The 16,398-nt window shown below is 43.8% G+C and overlaps 1 protein-coding gene across 1 annotated transcript; it reads left to right on the top strand.

Annotated features, from left to right (window-relative positions):
* The first annotated feature begins 388 nt into the window (after positions 1–388).
* On the top strand, positions 389–14,456 carry DNAJC18 (DnaJ heat shock protein family (Hsp40) member C18). The gene is made up of 7 exons (XM_076349788.1): positions 389–451; positions 646–791; positions 1,982–2,167; positions 5,358–5,470; positions 6,826–6,935; positions 8,986–9,158; positions 13,388–14,456. Exons 1-7 carry the CDS (start codon positions 414–416, stop codon positions 13,510–13,512), a joined length of 891 nt encoding a protein of 296 aa, XP_076205903.1. The 5' UTR covers positions 389–413; the 3' UTR covers positions 13,513–14,456.
* Positions 14,457–16,398: the final 1,942 nt, after the last annotated feature.

The following is a 16,398-nucleotide window of genomic DNA, read 5'->3' as shown; positions in this document are numbered from 1 at the left end:
AGCCACGGCATCGACCCCACCCCGGCTTGGCCTGGCACACGCTGCGGTGGGGAGGCGAGCGGCTGAGGCTCGGCACACACGAGCCCCCACCGCGGCTCCGAGGGCAACCGCCCCCCCCCCCCGGCACCCGCTCCCCTCAGCACGCTGCCTATGACGTCACCGAGCCTGGCTACGGCGTCACAAAGCACCACCGCCATTCGCACGACCCCTTCAAGCCCCGCCCCCGCGCGGTGCCCGCTGGGTACTGTAGTCCGCGCGCCGCCGGCGGGGGGGGGGCTGGGGACTCCCCTACCCAGAGGCCCCCGCGCGGCCGCCGCCTCCGCGCACAACATGGCGGCGCGGGCGGGCCGGGGCGGCGGGCTGTGAGGGGCGCGGGGGGCGGGCGGGCTGCCCCGGGGCCCGCCGCGGCCGCCATGACCTACACGGCGGAGCAGCTGGACGGCGTGCGGCGGTGAGCGCGGCGCGGGGGCTCCGCCGGGCCGGGGCCGGGGGAGAGGAGCGCCTGAGGGAGCAGCGGGGGCCGGCTCGGTGGGGGGGAGCAGCGGCTCGGTGACGGGCGGCGGGCGGCGATGGGTCTCTGGTGGGGGCCTGCGGCGGTGCCTGGGGGGGATAGGCCGGTAAAGATAGCCTTGTGTGCGCTTCCAGAATAAAGAGGTGTCGGAACTACTATGAAATTCTGGGGGTGGAGAGGGACGCCAGCGAGGAGGACCTGAAGAAAGCCTACCGCAAACTGGCCCTGAAATTTCACCCCGACAAGAACCGCGCTCCTGGAGCAACGGAAGCTTTTAAAGGTGAGGCGGGGGCTGGCCCCGCTTCGAAAGTCGTAAAGCAAGATTAAAACGGGGACAGACTGCCTCAGACTTACAGTTCTGCGCCTTATATAAAGGCGTCATACGGGCCCATATAGCTTGTCATTTTTATAGACAGATATGCGCGTCTCCACAAAATCCCGCAGCTGGTCGGCAAGGTTTGCCTTTTAATCTTCAGAATACAGATTTCCATTAGAAGCAAAGGGAGACGTGTCCCAGATCTCATTCCTAGATACTGCTAAAGGTTCAGAACGATGCTTGGAAATGATACTGGCCATGCAGGAGCGCGTGTGGTTGTGTAATCAATAACTGCTCTGTGCCATAAATAATTTTTTTTTATATATATATACACCTGTGCAAGCAGATGAAATTTTGAGTCCGATATTCTGTGTCTGGACTTTTCAGTAATGTTGCAATCTAAGCCTGTATCGACAATCTTAGCATCTAAACTCTACATCTTTTGCCTTTTCTGTGCTGTGTTGCGGCTGTCTGCAACAGCACTGTAAGGCGGCACGAGGAAAGTAAGATATTCATTCATAGCCTATTAGAATGAGGAGTTTTTGAAGGGCTTTTCTTTATTTTTTTGTGTTAGGGTTGTATTTCTCTATGAACTTGTTTACAGCCATGTTCTGTCAAAGATCAAGGAAGAAGATGAACCAGACAAATACTTCTGGGGTGCTTTGACGTAAAGTGTGAAATAGATATGCTGTACTGCTTCACGAGCACCTCTGCCGACAGAAGAACTTGGAATATGGTTCTGCATTTTAATTAGTCTCTGCAGTTATTAACTTTGTATTAACTGTATATGGTATATGGAGGTGCACTTCTATATCGCTGCTTAGTTTGATCTGATAAAATATTACGTTCTCATTCAGTCTCTTGACTGAAGTGTACTCCCTCACCTCAGTTTTACAAATATTTCGACTCTCTCCATGTACTTTAACACTTTTGCCTTTCTCCTGGTATCAGTGATAGCAGGAAATAGGTTCCATCACAAGTAATGCCAGTGTTGTAACACTTTTTTTACAAAGGCAGTTCTTTCAAAAGTAACTCAGTCTTTGGTCAAGCACAAATTTTCTCTGCCTGTTTGGGCTATTCTGCTTATAAAAGTCCGAGATCTGGAAATACTGCGTGATATGCCTGTGTAACACTTCTTTTCATTCACTCTCCAGCAATAGGCAATGCTTTTGCAGTTCTGAGCAACCCTGAAAAACGATTACGATACGATGAATTCGGAAGTGACCAAGAGCATGTCAGCACTGGCCAGGCCAGGCACTATAATTACTACACAGAATTTGAAGCAGACATTACACCAGAAGAAATATTCAATGTGTTTTTTGGTGGGCACTTTCCTACAGGTCAGTATCTGTCTGCAGTGTTTTTGAAATGCAATGAACTGACGCTAGACCATAAAGGAAGTTCAGCTTCTCTTGGTACCGCGCAGGGAGTTGATCATACATCTGAAAAGAGCAAGAACTTTTTTGGATTTACTCTTTTCTCCCTTCCTGGCTTTTTACGCCTGGAAAAGCTCCCTTAATGCACGGTTTAAACTTCAGATTTTAGCAACTCTGTTCCCCCAAAGATGTTGTCAAAGCCCAGCCTTGCTGTCCAGGAATGCTCCTAGAAGAGAGAGCTGCCAGTGGGGTAATGGCTGTTGCTGCCGGGGCAAGTTCCTCACCTCCCAGCCTCTCTTGAAAATTTCTGACAGTGCTAGTTAGAGGTAGGAACATTATAGTCTGGCAAGGGGTTAGGCTGTTTGATTCCTGGGTAGGCAACATTTTAATACCAGCTGTAGCTGAAGACCCTTCTTTTTGTTGTTGCTTTTATTCCCTCCGTTGTCTGAAGCCAGCAATGATACGGGAGGTAAAATAAGGTGTGAATGGGAAGGGATCAGAGGTGTCTTTGCTGATGATGATGTACTTGAGACACCTTACTGCGTTTCGGGACAGCATGGCAGCAGCTCCTGGCATTGTAGTCTCAGCGCCCCTATAACTAGGAAAACACAGGAGTTCGTTTGGCTTGCAGCAGCTTGCATACTGTAAAGAAATTACAACTTCTTAGCTTAGAAAGCCACATCTGCCAGGAAAGGCTGGCTGCTACTGGATATGCACTATCCAGTAACGGAACAGTAGATCCGTACCTGGAGCAGCTCTGTGCATGTCTCGGTCCAGCCTTGGCTTTTGTATTTGTAGTGAAAATGGAAAGATACTGCAAGATCAACGGAACAGAGGTTTGGATTAAAAGTAAATCTGAAAGCTCTGCTGAGCTCAAGGGTCTTCCTGGCAGTATCTGACAAATTGCTTTAGCACTCTTGTAAACTTTCTCACCTCGAAGGCGTGGTATAAGGCAGCATACACGCCAATTACTACTGCCTAAAGCCGCAGATACAGGTAATTACTTACAAGCTCCCCATAACCTTAGTCTGTGTGGTAGCATCTTGCAGCTCAGAGGACCTCAAATTGTTTTCAAAATCTGATCGGTAGAAGTGCAAAGTGAGCCAAACTCAGCGTGGCGTAATTCCACACTGAGTTTGCAAGTTTTCCATTTCTGACTTTGCAAGAAATTGCCCCTGCGTGTGCCTTTGCCTCGGCCACCAGTGAAACATTGCCCTCGTGGAACGTGACTGCTATGAAACTGCAGGCGACAGGGATGCTTGGAGTTGAGGACAAGAAGTTGAGGAGCTGCGGGAGGAATTTGGGTACTGGGCATGGCAGGTTTAACAGGTAGGGTGGCATGAAGAAGTAAATGGGAATTTTTATCGAAGTGGCAAAGAATAAGAAAATAAAAAGATAATTTCATAGTAATAGGTGTTGGTAGTAAACAATAGTTTCCTCACCAAAAAAAAAATGTTTGGGTCTAAATTTATTTACATTTTCCTAATCTAAAAGTGAGTTTTAAATTATGGAAAATCGTCAGTTCAGTAGTTTTCCAAATAGGCAAAGTCCGCACGGTTTCTACTTAGCAGGAGAATTACTAGTAAGAGGGTGTCCAGATAGTTGATAGAAAGAGAACATTTCTTAAACTGCCGCAATGTTAAGTAGGACTTCTGTGCGTGAGCTGAAGTTTGTGCTAAGCTGCAGTGTTGTGCTGGTTTTTGTTTTGTGACACCTTGCTATCACCAGGCTTTCTGGAAATCTGAGTAAGAAACGGTGGTGTTAGGGTAAACTCATTTGTATAGCTTTTGTGGGCAGGTTTATGGCTTTGTTTTTACCGCGCGTTTTTCCTCGATGGAAATTCAGTGGAAAAATATTAAGAGTTAAAATGTTAAATGTCGTAAGTCTAAAAGGAGACTCTCCACGTGGCATAGTGTTGCAGTTGTAATGGGTAGAGGCTACAAGTTGAACTTCCTTCTCAAACAGATTAATGCACATGGAAGGAAAGAAACTGCTGGCAGAAATTCTTTGAGAAACTTGGGATTTGGGAAAACTTTTTTCTAGGCACCCTGCAAAAGCCATTCCTCTCTTCCCACACTTGCTTCTGTTTTTTCACAGCTTGATAAAATACTGTCTGAGCAGTGTTGAATGATAGAAACAAACTTTCTTTTTCAAGAAAGAAACTTTCCTTCTTCAAGCCAGCCTTGTTTGGCTCTCTGTTGGAGCTCTGACTGCAAACACGCCTAGACCCTTGGAAAAAATCTTTGAACAAGCAATGAAACGGATGTTTTGACACAATAGCAGGGGTCACTTCTGCCCAGGTTTCTTGCACAATTCTTTGGGAAATGCAGAGAAAGGACAGTATAAGAGTAAAAAATAATGTGACATCTTTCCCAGGGCTTAAAAATAGATTTGCATTTCTGTTGTCATGATAAGGCCGTAAATTTCAATTTTCTGATACAAAGGCATTTTGAATTTCAAAAGAGGAGAGCACAGTTGTTATTAAGATATTCATATGGTGATAGAATCGGAGCTCAAGCTTCAAATCGAAACAGCATATGCAATTCTTTCCTCATTTTAGAATTTTTAAAAATAAGTCAACTACATTCAGTGTGCAAGAAAGGAAATCCTGAATTGTTTTGGTGTTTGGTTTTTTTTTTACTCAAAAAGCTATTTTTTAAATCTCTTTCCTTATTATAAAATCATTAAGTGAAACTATTGTTTGAAGGAAGAGGAAGTAGAAATGGGTGTAGAAGACCGTATTCAGTAATTATGGGAAGCCATAATTCATGGCCTGAGTCTAGTGAAGCAAATTAATTTTCCTGCTCAGAGCCTGGGGATGCAGCACAAGCTACGGCCTTGCAAGTGAATGTGACGAAAACAATATTAAAATATGAGATACAATAATAAAAATTATAGTGTGTTTCTGCAGTTTGATTTAAATTAAGATGGACTTGGGGCAAACTTTACAATTTCTCTGGTACGCTTTTTGGCACAACCTGTTATTTTGACATTTAAATCTGAGGTGTGTTTGCGCTTTTTAATCTCCAGTCTCACAGCTGTAATTCAGGCCGTGTAGTATAAGCCTGGATAATCAACTAGGAACTCTGAGAAATACAGGTGAGTGCCAGCAACGGGATGAAAATCATGACTCTCTCTTGGTTTCTTTTAACAGGAAATATCCATATGTTCTCAAATGTAGCCAGAGATGCGCACTATTATCCACGGAGGCACCGAAATGAAAGAGCATGGACGCAGGAGCAAGAGGAGGAAGAAAACAGGCCACAGGTAGCCAGGAGGAGGGATCTCTTGGGATTAAATATTCCACCAGGGTGAGGAGTCCACTTATACATCTGAAGCCAGGACAAACGCTCAGTGTTTGTCCTCAAGTGCTGCAGCCAAAATGGGTGTTTTCAAAATTACTAGATTGTCTTTTATTAATCACTACTTTAAAAATACATTGTATTGATAGGATTACAGGCCCTGGAGTTTCTGTCACCAAGTGTTTTCCTGGTGGTTGCTTTTTGCAAGCTCTGATCGTTTGGTAATCCAACAACAATTAGCCCAGATGTGGACTGATAACGGATACAGAAGTACTGGCTTGTCCTCGTGGCATATCTAATCCTTCAGTAAATTAGCGCAAGAGTTTCTGCCCAGGTGCTGCACAGGCTTTTTCCAGCCTGGGGCAGGATGGGTCTGGGGTACTTTTCTACCAGCTGAAACCTCCAGATGAGACACAAGGTGTCATTTGTTGCTAGCGCACAAACACACATGCCACCTGCCTTGGAAGAATCTTCCTCCGGAGGCAGTCTGTTAACCGAAGGAGATCGTTCTCCAAGGAAGATGGATTTGTCCCTGTGAGTCTCTTGCAGTCGGGCTCTGAAAAAAACCTGGTACAGCCTATAGACAGCTAAGCTAGGGCAAATGAATCCCACCTACTACTGCGTCAGGCATCCTTGTTGCTATCCCAGGGTAGAGGGCAAAGCCTAAATAGCTGCATATTATATTTTGCTCCTGATTAGAAAAGTCACTTTAGAAGCCAGTTTAGAAATCAAATGAAGAGCAGAAGTAAAGATCTGTGTTTTTTTCTCTTTGATATTTTTTTCCGCTCTTTTGTTCTACTAAATTCATTCAAACAAAAAGACCAAGTGCTTGCATCCTGTCCCAAGTCACACTACGTATGGTCTCTTAACCCTTTACTTTTCAGCCATTTTATCCAGTGTTTGAACAGAGATTGAGATTTTTAGAATGCGTGTAGCAAACTTCAGAAGATGCACGGAAAGCCGTAGGCCCAAATGGGAATTGCAGTGTGTTCCTTCAGTTTAGATTGTCAGCTGGTCACTGACAGGTACAGTGCTGTGGGCGTCTATCACCTGGTGAAGGAAGCTGTAGATGAAAGAAATGCCATGAAAACATAATTGAAAGAAAATGGCTTTAAAGAGTTTTCTGAGATTATTAATAAAGGTTATTTTGAAGTTAAAATGTCATCCCTCTCAAAATTCAAAAGTACTTCCTCTTTTTTGCTTTTCAGTTTACATTTAATACATTGTTGAGCTATGATAGATAGCCTGGTTTCTGTGAAAAGATGCATCCTTTTCCATCTATATCTTTTCTTGGCTACTAATTATTGTTGTTCTTTTCAGAATTCATATTCTGCATTTATTCAGTTGATGCCAGTTTTCATCATAATAATAGTGTCAGTTATAACTCAACTGATGGCCACAAACCCACCCTACAGCCTATTCTACAAATCGTAAGTCATTTAAAAACGTATTTTTTTGGTCTTCGGTGTTTGCGATAAGGAGGTAGACGGAAGTTGGACTCGCTAGCAAAATGCATGTTAGTGTTCTGTTCTGCTCTTTCTAGAAAGTGTTACCAATTTGTAAATGAGGAAATACCAACAGTCTCTATTGACGAGTTCTCCTAAGCGTTATTGCTGTGAAGTTAACTGTGGTGTGCTTTATTGTACTGTGTGCTGAACAAATAGAGGCACTGAGCCAGAAAGCTTTCTCAACTGGTGTGAAATGTTTTTGCACAGTGATACAGTAGCAGGAATGTGGGTGTAGCTCAGCTACAGTGCTGGTCCGTCTCTGGTCTGCCCAGCCCCCAGGGATCTGTGGACCACCGCTGAGATTCCTCTGTAAAGCAATTAAAAAACGAAGCCTGCGGTTTGCAGTATAAATCCAGATCTGCTCTGGAGCCTGAATTCCACTGGAAGAATTGTCAAGCTCCACAAATCATTAAAGCATTGAAATGCCCTGGTTTAACATCTGTAAAGAAGCGGGACCCTGGGGCTGCAGAGGGCAAACTGAACCGGTCAGCTCTGGAAGCAGAAGGAACGCCACCAGACCTGCTGTAATCTGAGTTTGTGGGGCAGAGGAAAACCCACCTGTTCCTCTCAGCATCCACTGTTGGGAGGAGGGAAGCTCTCTAGTGGGAAAGAGCTCGGTTCAGTCACCTTCACTGGCTCTTACTGAGGCAGGAGTCAGCAGGTTTTGGAGAACCTGCTGCACACAGCAGTAGCAGAGTGCCCCGAACGCTCCCCTTGCTCCCTTCTAGGAGTAAAACTACTTAGGTTTAGGCCCATATCCTCTCCACTGTGATAGTAGCCCAGCACCCTTTATCGTTTTTTACCACAAGATGTCAGTGTGTAGACCTAGCATAAGAACAGGAGGGTGGTTGTTTTTTGGGTGGGTTGGTTTTTTTTTTTTCAGAGAGTGTTTTTGCTATCTGCCAGTCCCATGTGAAACCTCCCACGCTGCCCCAAGAGTAGCTAATCTCTCCTGCTTTTCTTCACTACCTCCCCTTCTCCTGTTGATTTGAGATAGTCAGGCCTGAGCCTGGTACACAGTTATGCTGTTTCTCTAAATCATATCCTTAAAAAAAACCTAACAGCCTAAAAGCTAAAATAAATAGTTTATATAAAGAGAGCATACACCTCTGAGACGTAGCAAGAGAGAAGGAAGAGAGGAGTCCAAGAAATAGAAGAGGCAAACTGGATTCCATTGATTAGAGTGTAACCTTTGTGTTTTGGCTGCCTGCTTCTTTCTCTGGGCAGTGATTTGAAAAAATGCCTGGGTATCTTTGCTCAAATAAGGAAATTCAGTATAAGGGTATAGTTTAATCCAGTGGCTGTGTCAGAGTGACTAATTCTACCTACAGGATATTCTTCGGGATATTCCATGCCCCCTTTCGCTTACTGATGATTATAAAACCCTAAAGGAAAGTGTAACTAGCATCTTCCCTGCTGATTTTTATTTCTACTAAAGCATCCAGAAATGGGGGAAAATCCAGATCCAATTCCATTGTGCCCTAAGCAATACTAGGGCCGTATGCCTTTCCTATAATCTCTACATTTGTTATCAATCCCCATGGATTTCTGGACCTATCTTGCCAGAAATTACCAGCAAACAGAAGAAAGTGTGAGGAGCTTCCGTTCACAGATAAAATTTGCTCTTACGTTTTGGAGGTGTCTTGACTGAGCTGTTGAGTACAAACACAGTATTTGGAAGGCACAGTGTCAGCTCAGAGTCAGTTCTTCGTAGTTATCTCCAAATATTAGATATTTTCCTGTCGTTTTTAGCAGGGGGGGTGAATTCTGTTTGTAGTGCACAGCTTGCTGTGTCTGAGACTTGTAATTTCCTTATTGGATGGTTGAGGGAGCTATAGTCCTGCAGAAAGTAACTGTGTAAAGAAGTTGTTGTAAATACTGTCCTCTGGAAAAGCTAATATGGAGAAACATCTCTTGCTTTCTTTATATTTGAACTGCTAAAAAATCTGTTTTCTCTGTGATGTTTTCACAGGTCCATAGGCCATGTTATTAGTAGAGAAACAGAGAACTTGCAGGTGCCTTACTATGTTGATAAAAACTTTGAAAAGAATTATCAAGGAGCAGAACTTCAAGAGCTAGAGAAAACCGTTGAAAAAGATTACATAGACTATATTCAGACCAGCTGCTGGAAGGAGAAACAACAAAGTAAGTTATTTTTGTTACACGTGTGTGCCTACAACCCATCAGTAGTTGTATGGTGGCTACGCTTCACAAAGCACTGCCTTTTTTAGGCTCTTTTTCTGATCCTTGTAACGTCTCAAACCTTGCACTGGTATTTCTCACATCTGCTCTTAACACTGAATTTGCTATTCTTGAGGGCCTGTCAAAATTCATTTTAGGTGATTCTGAGAGACAAGTGGAAAGTAGGTTTCACCATTTGAGACATTTTTTTCCACTCAGTTTTTATGCTTGAATAACTCCTAGTGATGATGTTTTAAACATGTAATCCACCACATTTATCTAGCTCTGACAGATTGTTAGGGCTAGAAAAGATCTTGAGACATCACCACCTATTCCACGTTTCCTTTGCTGGAGCAGAATCACTTTTGTTTCGACTGGCTCCATGAGAAGATTATTTAACTTTTTCTTCAAAATTTCATCAGGAGAGCCCATAGCCTATTCAGGTGCTTTTGGTAATCTTGCACTGAACTGTGTTGCTGGTATCAGTTTTCAAAGAGCGTGCTTCTGTACTTGTTTTGTGCACTTATTTGCATTTTCTATCTTTAGATGAGTTTGAGATCATGTTTTTCACCATAGTCAAGATTATCTTTTAAAAACAAGAATTGAATGCAGAAAGGGAGAACACAAAAATGTGAGCATTCAAAATCATTATTCTCACATCAGCCCTAAGTCGATCAGTGGCACGTATAAAGGCATGTATTTGAACCCCACCTTGTATTATTTGTTAATTACTACTCTTCTAGCTCATTTAAAATAGAGCAAATCCCTGCTTCTTTTGTAACTGTGTGAAATAACGGAAATCAAATTACAAGGACTAGCTGAAGTTGGGATGTTGTGACTGACTTTTTTTTTTTCCAGCTAAAGAACTCATCACCTTAAAATGAGTAAACACAAACTGCTGCTGTGCATAAAGGAAGCTGGAAGAAGTTGTTTCTGTGTAAATGTTTAATAGTAGCAGGCAAGCTGCTTTCACACACTAGTAAGGCTTTCTAAATTGCTCCGTGTAAAACAGTCCTCAGCACACTACTAAAAAGTGACTTTGCACTTGTTTACAGTTTCTTTACCACTTGCATCGTTACGGTAGCATACGCTTTGGCTAAACAAGACTTGTTTAATCCTGTGCTAGAGGTAACAATAGTGTTGCTGACTCCAAACTATTCACAGGTTTTTGATGGGAAGGGTTGTTTCGTTTTCATCCAGAGACTGTTTTGTTTTATTTTACACAAAAGTTACCAATCTTGCTTTCAAAGAGAAATAGACAGATGTAGGCTCTGAAGTTAAAAAAGAAAAGAACCCATAATATAAGACCATAAAAATCCCAAACAATCCCTTAGTTTTTGGTGTGCTTGACGTGTGATCTCTGAACATCGTTGGCTGGCAGTAGCAGCCCCTAGGTATATAACGTGGCTGTTAATAACCATAAACGTAGGCTTCACACATAGGCTTGCTATAGGAATAGAATTTATTTCTTACCGAAAAATCCTTTTAGTTGACCTTGTGCAACTGAAAGTCGCCATATTGTCTCTTTCACATAGACCTTGAGCTAAGGACTGCCGTGCCCCAAAATGGGCAACAGGGTTTGCAAGTCAAAGAGAGACTGGTAGTCAGAGAGGGGGAGATGATCCAGCATTGAATGCCAAGTAATGCCTGCAAAACAGTGCTCCTCTGGAGCTTTTTACACTTAGAGACTTTATTAGTCACACATCTGCAAATATATTTACAAGGTCCACAATTAGCAGTAGCCTGAGGAGACCACTGTAATTAAAAAAAAAACATTTTCAGAATGATTACCATCTAGGCCAGCAAGCAGGTAATGAGCACAGCTGAGACTGTGCTAACTTTAGTACACCCAAGTTTGTAAAAATAAACTGTGAATACAAGATGGAGTGCTAGGGAGAAGTTCTCTGGAGATGTTGAGACAGTTCTTAGCTGTTGTTTTATAACTTTGGTCCATTAATTCTTGTTTAAGTGTTTAACTTCATGTGGTCAACTGGGGGTTTTTTTTGGTCAGTTGAATGTAATAGTACTTTTGTTTACTGAGGGTGCATTTCTCTTTAGCACCAGCAAAATGGACATAGATTAGTTACACAGGAACAGATTGATTTTTACACTCCTTGATTTTATGACTTGAGAAGTGTTACCTGGTGTCCAGCTACCTTAATGAAAACTTCAAAAGTAACTGATATGTCGGTGTCTTGTTCAGCCAGGCACTTTTATACTGCTGCAGTAGACAGTGTTCCTCCCTTCACAGCAGGATAGCGCGTAAAAGTTGCGTACGCTGTGGGTTTTGGTGTTCTGAAATCTTTGATACAGTTAAGTACAAAAGGCACGTCCCAGGTTTTTATGGAAGATCGTTCAGCTGTGATAGCACAATTGTAAAGTAAGACTGCAAAGAGCTCCAAGTCAGAGAAAATTACAAAGAGGCAGCTGAAAACAGAGAGAAGAAGGATACGTAGTTGGAATTAGCTACTTTAGGAGTTCCTTAAAGAGAAAAAGTACAAAGGAACAACTCTATGTAAACGATTGAAAAACATAAGAAACCAACGTGACAGAATGAATGCTGTCAGAAGTGCAAGCGTTTGTAGTGAATATTTTTGCCCAGTTGGATCAGTGTGAACTAAGATTCTTCGCTGCAGAACTCCAGGGACTCTGGACTCAGAGACAATTACCCGAGTCTGGTTTTGCTGAAGGCTTGTCAAGGCTATGCGCCCAGCACTACCTGAGTGGCATTTTTAGTTATAAAACCTGAAAATTAATTTCCGATCTGAAATAAAATGTTTATGCCTGTCAGTTCGTAAAGCTTTTCAATAAATAGGTGCGGGGTTAAATGGCTTTAAATTTCAGTGGGACAGGGACAGAGGACGTAAGGCATGAAAGGACCTATTGAAGTTCTTTCCACTCTGAATGATTTTGTAAAATGAGGGACTTGTAAGATATATAAAAGCTCTCTGAAAAATTGAGTGTCATCAGGTAGCCTGTGCTTAGGGAAATTTTGACCTTTTCAGAAACAAATTACTGCTGTTCTCTTAGGTGCGTCTAATCCTGGATCTAAGTTATTCTTCAGGGAGAAAGCTATGTTAAGACTTCCTTAGCTAATCAGCAAAAGAAATGGCTCTGAATTACGGGGGGGGGGAATAATTTAAACAATAGGATTATTTCAGTTTTGAGAAGAAGGGGAAGAAATATGCAAAGTACATTTGAGATTGTATTGTTAATGAACGGGCACAGAGACCTTTCAGGCAAGTCCCTCAGCTAGCCGTTCACCTTCCTGTAATCAATAAAAAAATTAAAAAAAAAAGAAGAATTTATAGTGCCTTCTGGGCAACCCTCTTGCCAGACAGAGTTTGAATTCTGAGAAGTGCAACATCAAAAAACCAATTATCTATACCTTGAAGTATATATATTTGGATGGGTGCTCTGGGCCCTTGCAGAATGGATCTGCCAGAAGAATTGCGTTCCTCAGTGACGCGGGCAGGGATGTATGTCTTGTAGTTCCTGCTTAGCTTATGAGGCTGCAGGCAGCTGACGCAGCCCCAAGGCAGCGATAGGAAGAGTAGTCGTGAGGCTGTCTTTCCTCCTGGCTTGTCGCTCAAATACCGCTGATAGGTGTAGAGTAACCCCCCTCCGCCAGCCTGTGCCTGGCGATACGTCAGTAAGGGTCGGCGCACGATGAGATGGGATCTAATTCAAATGTCAGTAGCGGTATCGCCTAAGACGGGTGCTGTGTAGCAGATCAAATGGTATCCTACTAGCCCCTTTTTATGCACAGTTAGTTTAAATATATACGTATATTTTAAAGCAATTGCATATTCTTTAGATAATTAACGTCATTTTAAATCTTCCGTGACTTCTAAGCTATGTTTTTATAGTTTGTGTTTTCTTTGTGGACAGTAACAGTCAGTCTTATTTTTTGTTTCGGTTATTGTCCTACTAGTGCACTGGTAGAGAGGGTTATTATAGCAGTTTGAGTTTTCAAGCAATTATGAAAATACTGTTTTCTTAAGTAGCTAGTCTGGTTAAACCTGATGGCCTCTCTGTAAAGAAAGTTGTTAACATGCCCAGTTTCACTGAAACAAGGTGAATTAAAAAAAAAAACCAAAACCAAATGCCACAAGGATAACAAAGCACTGACAAACAGTTATGTCAAGTAGGCTCACGGCTTCATCCTAATATATATTTTTTTCATCTTTCAGAGTCTGATTTGTCGAATTTGGCCAAGCTATACAGAGATGAGCGGTTAAAACAGAAAGCAGAATCACTGAAACTTGAGCACTGTGAGAAGCTCTCCAGTCTGATTGGAATGCACAAAGGGGGCTGACCAGGACACACGCGTTCTGTAGTTTTATTTATTGCCGTTTGAACTTATGTTTTTATTTTCCTTTGTATAAAAAGGGAAGGAGTCTATTGTAAAGAGTCTGAACATTCGATTCCTTCTGCATATAGCGCAGAGGTGGGCCGACACAAGCTGTAGAGCTAGTGTTTGCTGTAATGTACTGTACAACTGTATTTGGTTCCAAGGACCAGTGGCACTTTGTAAATTAATTCCCTGGGAAACGCTGTTAGTTTGGAACCTGTCGTCGCTGGTAGTTTGTCTGCCATCCAACCAGTATATGCTTCCCGGGAGAGCAGACAAACGTCTTCGCTTTCTGTATTTTATATGGACCGGCAATTCACTCCATCATACGAACAGCGTAGTTCTCGGTATTAAGTGCGCTAGCCTTCCCATACTGATGCCAAGCAGATGTCCTTGCTTCTGCAGTGGTTTGTAATGAGACTTTAGATGGAAGGCGGCGTGTTTCCTGTTCGAGTGTAATATGCAGTGCTTAATTCAGAAGAGCCAAGCACCTGCTTCAGGTGAGCGCTTGAGCAGGCTCCCAGCTCTCCCTGCTGTCAAGGGGACGTAGCCCTGTGCTTGTCTGACTGGAGGGCCGTGCCTGTTCTGTTCCTCGGTGAGACAACGCGCTGAGATGCCAACAGCGACATCGAACAAGAAGATGAGAGTCTGTGAATTGCACCAATTCCAGTGTCTGCCAAACTGTAGAGAAAGGACAACCGTATTTATTTTCTCATACGTTTTCAGTGGCATATTTTTAAGCTGGCTGTTTAATTCTGACTTTTATCTGCAAACTCATCTCCAGCTGTTACAGGGGTCCTGCTTTTTCTGGTACAGTTTTGATGTAGCATATTTTTACTCTGTTGGGCAGTTATGAATGTTTCACTGTAGAGATTAGTATTGCAAAGAAAAAGATCCACGTAGCAGTGTCCTGTTTTTTCTTGATCCTCCTTTACAAAACCAGGCGTTTAAAGGCAGGTTGAGGATGGGTTATGCTCGTAAGCAGCAGAGAACAGAGTGTTACTCCCGTTGAACATCATCAGCCTCCTGAGCCAGCTTCCCCGGTGGGGTGCCGCGGGTGTGTACCACACGTGGAATGAACTATTCTTGCAAAGGACGTCTCCAAGCAGTACAGGCACTGGAGGGGCAGGCTTCTGCCCGCCCGCCCTCCCTCCCTCCCTCCCTGATGCGGGGACTCGGCGTAGCCACAGCAGAGGCAACGCTCGCCTCTCTGACGCGGAGGTACGTGTCTACTAAAACTGAACAACTCTGTGTTGTTGCTCCCATTCCCAAAACTCGCTACGAGTAGCGCAGGACGCCACAGATGGCCTTGGCTTAAACGTAGGAAGCAAAGTGCTCAGAAGTTTGGGAAACGCCAGAATTAAAATCGCCTTTAAAGCTTAGGCTTCAAGTCCCCACGTGCCTGGGCGTTACGGTGCAGTCGCGTACTGGTGCTCTGCCCGCGCGCTGAGGGTGTCCCGTTGGCCTGGTGCACCAGACGGCTGGTTCCGAGAGCGGGGAGCTGCGTCCCCTTGGTGTCCCCGTCCCGTCCGTTACAGCGGCGGGAGGCTGGGCAGCAAACGAGGCTGGGAGCTGCAGGAAGAGAAGCTTTTCTGGTGATCCGCACCAGAGGGGGGGGGTGTTTGTCTTGGGTTGTGAGACTTGGTGTTCTGCAGATGAGACGCACATGTCCCCTGTATGATGAGACCGTTGCAACTACGGCAATATTGCTGCTATGAAATGCTGACGTGTTAAAAAAACCTAAAAAACAACATAGTGGCTCCTTAAAATAGCGTTGTCACGTTAACATTTGTTCCCCATTGGGCGACTTTGTAGGAGCGCTTGGGGAAGCTGAGCGGAGTTTGTCGGCCACTCGGGGCGGGAGGAGCGCCAGTGAAAAAGGCATTTAGAGAGGGTTGTTGTGAAACACGTGTAGTGTGAGAGTCTGTAAGGGCACAAATGTTTGGTCTGACTATTCGAGATTGGTGATGTGGCTGGCAGTAGGACAGGCGGCCTTAATTCTGGTATTTCCCAATTTTGAGCGTGTAATATGAGCGTGTATAAAAAGCAAAATTCTTCTTAATGTTGCTTTTTATACATTAAATAGTTTGTAGTGTATATTTGAACTATATTAAAGTGGTCGGACTTTGTTCCAGGTTTGGTTTCTTTCCTGTCATTCCTGTTTGACTCCCGTGGCTGGAAAGTGATACAGGTGGGGAGACCAAACACCACGACTTTACTGGACCTGTCATGTCCCGTACGGAGCTTGAATTCATACGTAGTATTTTGCACTTAAAATAGATTGCACCTTTCATCCAAAGATCTCAAAGTGTTCGGTGGAGGTGGGAGACCGACTGTGAGAAGCACAGTAATTTAACTTAGGAGTCTTCTCTGCGACTAGGAAAGAGCCCAGGATGGAGCGGAAGGTGAGACTGAAAGGTAAAAATATTTCGAAAAGCAATAAGGTGTTCTTTGTTCGTAATCACAGTCAAAGGTGTTACGGATGACTATTTGCGTGCCGGTGTTGTGCGCTGTGAATAAGGGCATTTGGCTCTAAAATGTCTCCAGTGATAAACACAAGTACTTCTTTTTGTAAAGCACCGGCGTCCTACTCCATGGGGGGGGGGGGGGGAAGGAAAACTTATCTCGTGCCTGTTGAAATGTGTTCCTGTCGTCAACCAAAGGTTACTTGCCAAAATGCGGTTGACTTCTAATTATTTCTTGGTCCTCCAAAGGGAGACAAAGGTGTTCCCCGCGCAGGCCTGGCTCGCCGTGTCCCCGCGTGCTGGCAGCGCAGTGGGATGCTCCCGCTTCTTGGGGAATACCAGGGAATTGCAAATGGCTTTATATAAGTGTCTATATATATATATA

This window comes from Aptenodytes patagonicus, chromosome 12 (genome assembly GCF_965638725.1).
Source record: "Aptenodytes patagonicus chromosome 12, bAptPat1.pri.cur, whole genome shotgun sequence".
NCBI classification, from domain to species: domain Eukaryota; kingdom Metazoa; phylum Chordata; class Aves; order Sphenisciformes; family Spheniscidae; genus Aptenodytes; species Aptenodytes patagonicus.
Note: the sequence above shows the minus strand (reverse complement) of the source record. Positions and strands in the feature narration are given on the sequence as shown.